The 6,887-nt window shown below is 37.3% G+C and overlaps 1 protein-coding gene across 3 annotated transcripts in view; it reads left to right on the forward strand.

Annotated features, from left to right (window-relative positions):
* Rab9a (RAB9A, member RAS oncogene family) overlaps positions 1–6,593 on the forward strand; it is an 18,442-nt gene extending 11,849 nt beyond the window's left edge. The window contains exons 2-4 of one of the 3 annotated variants that reach the window (XM_015488033.2): positions 1,126–1,156; positions 5,475–5,740; positions 5,873–6,593. In XM_015488033.2, the coding sequence (XP_015343519.1) occupies positions 5,506–5,740; positions 5,873–6,111 (474 nt within the window). In that variant the 5' untranslated portion in view covers positions 1,126–1,156; positions 5,475–5,505 and the 3' untranslated portion in view covers positions 6,112–6,593. Of the gene's footprint in view, positions 1–1,119; positions 1,157–1,458; positions 1,477–5,474 lie in introns of those variants that run through there. The other 2 variants (XM_015488032.2, XM_048796302.1) reach the window with 2 other exon arrangements.
* Positions 6,594–6,887: the final 294 nt, after the last annotated feature.

A 6,887-nucleotide genomic window follows, 5' to 3' on the forward strand; every position in this document is an offset into this window, starting at 1 on the left:
ATACACATACTGAGATATATATATACATATATATATATATATATATATATATCCCCCACAAAAATGCTATTTGCTTTACAAAGGTGGGTATAGAGTTGAAACCATTGGTTTAGACTAAGAGACTTAGTACCTAGTACAGTTCTACATTGGCATCACTGGGAAACCTTCAAATTGAATTTGATCCTTTGGTGTCTAATGTAGGCCTGCCTACCCTCTTACTTGTTCTGCACATAGCTCTTGCTGAAATTCAAGGTAAGAAAAGGCCATTAAAGAACCTGTCTGTAAAACTGCAAGTAAAGACTTCTTCATATATTTATTCCACAGAAATTTCCTTCACTGTTCTTATGAACCTGGCACTGTGACAAAACATTTTTGTCCCATGATCTGAGTGAATCTTCCCAACAATCCTATAAGATTGGCCACTTTGTTTTTGTGTTGCTGGGGATTGAACTCAGGGCCTTGCACATAATTAGGCAAGTGCTTTACCACTGAGTTACACCCCCAGCCCTCTGTTATCACCCCTGCTTCCATGAGACTTCAAGAGGTTAAGTATCTCATGCAGGGGCTGTGCTCCTGGCTATGGTACTGGGAATAAGCTCTCCTTTCTGACCTGTGCCCTTGTTCACTTAGAAGGAAGTTTTCATTTTGCCTTGGTTGCACAGGAGCTTCATGACACTGTGCTACCTTTAACCTTGTCCACACTCTTCCTGTATCATGTTGGTGCCTCCTCCCTCCTCCCCTTTTGTTTTCCTTGTTTGTGTTGTCTTTATATTTTCTAGAATGACTTATTCTCATCCACCGAAAATTTGGGCGTTTTAAAGAATAAATGAGATATTCTCTACTTCCTCTTAATATAATTTTATAGGTATTGTGGTGTGTGAAACTTAGAAGGGTTGGCAGGCAACAGTTTTTTTGGAAAAAACAATTAAAGTGTAATATTTGATGTAGGCCTTTTTTTAGGCTGAAGATGATCATGGACTGCACTTAGGTATGGTGTTTTAGGTTAAGAAACTGGCTGCTAATAGAAATCACATTATTTCTTTCATATTTTAATTATTGTGTTTAGTCTTAAAATTATGCAAACAAGTTCAAGTTGCTAATGTGAGCTTTCTAATTTTTTTGCAGGTAATGATGCTTGAATTGAACTTCTACTAAGGTAAAGTTGATGGGACTATGCTTTTCCCAGATATTTTTATCTGTAGAATTTAGCTAAATTACTGAAGTAATGTTTTTGACCTTGGTAAAGATTATTGCCTTTGGATAGTCATTCTAAACATAAGGAACATAGGCTTTTTTTGAAGCCAGGAGTGCTTAACCACTGAACCACATCCCCAACCCTTTTCATATTTTAATCTTGTTAGGTTGCTTGGGGCCTTGCTAAGTTGTTGAGGCTGGCTTTGAACTTGCAAACCTCCTGCCTCAGCCTCCTGAATCGCTGGGATTACAGGTGTGTGCTACTGAGCCCGACACTTTTAGGTAAATTTTTAAAATGACATAGTAGGATTTTTTTTTCCCCCCCTGGGGAAGGGTACCAGAGATTGAACTCAGGGGCACTCAACCACTGATCCACATTCCCAGTCTATTTTTTATTTTACTTAGAGACAGGGTCTCACTGAGTCGCTTAGCACCTCTATTTTGCTGAAGCTGGCTTTGAACTTGCAGTCCTCCTGTCTCAGCCTCCCGAGCCGCTTGGATTTCCTGTATGGGATGACAAGTATTACACACCCAGCTAGTAGGATACTTTTAATTATTTAATTTATGTTAAAATTTTTGCAAACAATTCTGGTTTTAAAGAAAAACAAAGGGAACATTTTTAATGTCCATAAATTATGATTATGTTAATGTATTGATTTAGTGAAGCTGGCCTCTTAGATGTCAGTGGGAAATAAGATGGTTTGCATATTTAGTTATACCACCATGTATGTTTGTATATAGGTTAGAATCAAAGAGGTATTCATATGTATTATTAATTATTGTAGAAAATACCAACATATTCCTAAATAGTATCTGAGGTTGATTTCTAAACTATAGTTAGGAAATTTGAAAAATTATACCCTGTTTCCTGGTATATGGGTTTTGCATAAGCCAAATTTGTTTGGTCAGAATAATGACACAAAGTAGGAAATGCCACATGATTATGAGAAAGGAAAAGAATTATTAGAGTGTCCTGATAAAATTATAAATTAGAAATCTCAATGATTTAATCTAGGTGGAGTTGTTTGATTATAGAATCTGGCTTTCAGTTTCATTTAATGATTCTAAAAATGCAATGCTGTACAATAAAACTTTGTGTCTGGTCAGGCAGTTAGATTAGTAGACTTATTAAAATACTAGGATAAATGATAGAATTATGCACATCTGTTATTTCCTCATAACACACCATGGAACTTTTGTGTTTCAGTATGTTAAAAATTGTATGAAAGGAACAACATTAGGGGGGGCTGCTGGGAAAAGGTTCCCAGTGGAGTTGATAACCATGCCAAGAGCAGGTCTGAAAGCATAGCAGTTCATTGGGGTGGGAGTCGGGGGACCACCAGCAGAGGGAACAGCATATGCCAGTGTAATGAATGTGTAAGATGAGCTGTCAGTTCCATGTGACAATGCATTTCAGAATGACTCAAGCAAAGAAGCAAGGTGGGAGGTGAGCTCTTTTGCCTTAGAAATTGACCTTAGTCCTGAGATAAACCATTGAAGAATATTAATCATTTGAGGAAGCATCAGATACTTTCCCTACATTGAAATACAGTTAACAATGGGGACACATTCTGAGAAATGCATAATAAGGTGATTTCTACTTTGTGTGACAATGGTTACACAAACCTCAGTGGTACAAATCAATCACTAGATATGACCTCTTGGTGCCATCAGTAAACATAGTAAACATGAGGTGTATGAGACTGCTCTGATCTAACATGGCATATGTTTTGCAGTAAACTTTTTAACAAGTAGGAGTAAACCTTCAAATAATGATAGTATAGTATACAAGCAGAGACATGAAAAATTGTGCTCTATTTGTGTAATGAATTCAATTGCATTCTGCTGTCATATAACTAATAAGAATAAATAAATTTAAAAATATTTTTAAAGTATAGTTTAATAAATACATAAGCCAGTAATATAATCATTAGCAAGTATTATGTACTGTACATAATTGTATGTGCTGTACATTCTCTACAACTGGCAGCATTGTAGGTTGGTTTACACCACACATGAGTAATTCATTGCACTATAATAACTATGATGCCACTAGATGATAGGAATTTTTCAGCTCCATTTTAATCTTTGGGAGCACTGTTCCAATGTGGTGTGGTGTTGACTGAAGTCTTTATGTGACCCATGCCTGTATAGCTGATTTGCTTTTTTGGTTTTGTTGATCTTTTTTATGTTGCAGTTATTTAAGCAAAATCATTTATTACTAAATTGTTTTTGATGCAAGGTTAGGATGCACAGAATAGTCATGAATATATGTTAACCATTAATGTGGTTGTGATGATTATGTGGTGTGAAATACTACATGGTTCTTTAATGTTACAGAAGTGTTCAGTTACATTATACTGGGTCACATTGGCATATAACAAGGAAACAGCCAGATAATGTTAACTGCAGTGGTTTTGCAAACTTATCCTGGTCAATAATAACAATTGTCATTTGTGTCTTTATTATCTTCCTATCAACGGGTTCACAATATTTACTTTAACATTAAGGTTAATGACCATCTTTACTCTTGAGCTGTGCCATCCAGTGCAGCTATTGTTTAAGTGTGACTATTTAAATTAGTCTAAAATAAATGGGCTGGGGGATATAGCTCAGTGGTAGAATGTGTGCTGAGCCGTGAGTTTAATTTCCAGCCCCCAAAACATTTTTCTAGTCCAGAGTGGTGGTACACACCTGTAATCCTATTGTCTCAGGAGGCTGAGACAGGAGGATCGAGAGTTCAAAGCCAGCCTATCTCTAAATAAAATACAAAGAAGGGCTGAAGATGTGGCTCAGTGATTAAGTGCCCGGTAAAATTCAGTTCCTTACTCCCACCAGCTACTTGTCAAGTGCTGAACAGCCACATCTGGCTAATGATTGCCATATTGGACATTTTGATCGGACTGTATACAATTCTTTTAACAGTGCTTCTCTACAGTTTATTTTCTTTAATGAAATGTAGTATACTTAAAAAAGCCATTTAATACTGAAATATTTACAGGCTAAATGATATAATTTTGATTTAAAATAACAGGACAAAGGAGAGTGGCAGTTGAGGAAAAAATAGATTTGCCGTACATGGACAGTTGGTAAATCTGGGTTTAGAGTTCATGGGTATTCATTATATTATTTTCATTATTTAGAAGTTTTGTGTATGTTTGAAATTTTCCATAATTTAGAAAAGAAAAGCATCAAATAGGAAAGTGTTCCCATAAGCACTTAGAAGTAGCTGTCAATAGGCATCAGAAATCTCAACTCGCAGGTTGGCTCTTTAAGTATAAGAAAGTTTTTAATCCTGCCCCAGGACTTCCTCTAATATAGCACATCTACATTTATTTCATTCCACTTGAAAACACACAAGTAACAACACAGGCTCGTATTTTCTAAGAGGTAGAGCTGCCCAAATTAGTCTTATGAATAGAATATGCCAGATTATATTAATTATGCTGGGTGCAGTTGCACACACCTATAATCCCAGTTGATCAGGAAGCTGAGGCAAGAGGATCACATTCAGAGCCAGCCTCAGCAACTTGGCAAGGCCCTAAGCAACTCAGAGGAATCCTGTCTCTAAATAAAATACAAAAAAGGGCTGAGGATGTCACTCAGTGGGTGAGTGCCCCTGGATTCAATCCCCAGTACCCCCCTCCTCAATTGCTGCTGACATTGATTTCAGCAAACTCAAAAAAGTGTTCCTAAAGAAGAGAAATAAACTCCCTTTACCAGTGGTTGGTTCACTTCTTTTTCACAGACAGATCAGTGAGCTTCTGGAAGTCTCTGGCTTTCCTGCTTAACAGTGCCTATGTCTGCAGAGTAGAGGGGGGTGGGCAATAGAAAAAAATCCCAGTCACAAGGAGCACCATTCATGAACACCATCACTGTGCACTGAAGCGCTGTTTGAAGATACTAAAGAAAGCTGAAGACTTGGTCTCTTAACCACCTCTTTAACAAGGGATGAGGTGGCTTATTGTGAGCAAGGAGGGGCTTAATAGATCAATAGTTCAGAGCCAGGTCTTTGGGGTCAGATTTGGTCTTGAATGAGAGATTTGTAGCTGTGACCCAAGAAAGAGGAAGAGTGAGTCCCTGCTAGCTGTTCTAGGGAATAAATAGTAGGATAGAAGTTGGCACATGGTTTAATGCTCAGGTAATGACAATTATTATTTAGGTGTGCTCCTTGCAAAAAGGAATTGGGGCTATTTTAGTTCACTTAAATGCTAATATTTCTAGAATAATGCAGAGTATTCAGGTGTGAAGGAATTTAATGGTACCTTTTTATTTTACAGGGTTCTGAAGTCAAAACTTGTAAGATTAACAATGGCAGGAAAATCGTCGCTTTTTAAAGTAATTCTCCTGGGAGATGGTGGAGTTGGGAAGAGTTCCCTTATGAACAGATATGTAACTAATAAGTTTGATGCCCAGCTCTTCCATACAATAGGTGTGGAATTTTTAAACAAAGATTTGGAGGTGGATGGACATTTTGTTACCATGCAGATTTGGGACACAGCTGGCCAAGAGCGATTCCGAAGCCTGAGGACACCATTTTACAGAGGTTCTGACTGTTGCCTGCTCACTTTTAGTGTTGATGATTCACAGAGCTTCCAGAACTTGAGTAACTGGAAGAAAGAATTCATATATTATGCAGAGGTAAAAGAGCCCGAAAGTTTTCCTTTTGTGATTTTAGGCAACAAGATCGACATAAATGAGCGGCAGGTGTCCACTGAAGAAGCCCAAGCCTGGTGCAGAGACAACGGCGACTATCCTTACTTTGAAACAAGTGCAAAAGATGCCACCAATGTTGCAGCAGCCTTTGAGGAAGCAGTTCGAAGAGTTCTTGCTAACGAGGATAGGTCAGATCACTTGATTCAGACCGACACGGTCCATCTCCACCGAAAGCCCAAGACAAGCTCATCTTGCTGTTGATTGTTAGATTATCAGTGCGTTCTAACCAATTCATACATGCACTTAAGAGTGGATAAGAGAATTAGTGTTTGCAGCAGTGTATCATCTACTAATAAATTTCAACTAATGTTTTTGCTGCTTCATTAGTTGGTGGGAGAAGGGACACATCCACTCTGAAGGAAATCTATTTACTCAATAATGGCACCTCACATTTGTAAATTGTAATGGTTGCCTAATAATGTTTCTTTAATTTAAATATGTAAGTTAGAGCTAATAAATGAGATGACCACAATTGTAACTAATTAAAACAAAAAACTTGACTATTCTAGAAGTTATACTTGGATTGTTCTGTGCCCATCCCCCACCCCCCCTCCCCAGGAAAATGGAGAACTACTTTTTATATCTGTATATTTTTATGTAATTAGCATTGTATTCTTGGTTCAGGGAAATGACTTCCTAAAGCAATAATGTTAAATATTAAAGATTAAAATCTAATGCATTTACATTGCATTGCTTTTTTGATTGTCTTCATCTCTTTAAAATGATTTAATCATTCTCTCTCATTCTACATTAAATTAGAATCCATCTGACTTACAGTTGCTCATTTGTGCAGCGCATGCAACCCCATCTTCCCAACACAGAAGCCAACTTTATAGTAAGGATTGTACTTTGTGAGAGGGTAAATGAAGACATCTTTGATAAGGTATTATTTAGTGCCTTCTCTAAGGAAACACTCGATACTTTTTTGCTCTGAAGATTATTTGTTCTAAAAAGAGGACTTGCTTGGGCTGGGGATG

The sequence above is a fragment of the Marmota marmota genome, unplaced genomic scaffold, assembly GCF_001458135.2.
Source record: "Marmota marmota marmota unplaced genomic scaffold, marMar, whole genome shotgun sequence".
Classification (NCBI taxonomy): Eukaryota; Metazoa; Chordata; class Mammalia; order Rodentia; family Sciuridae; genus Marmota; species Marmota marmota.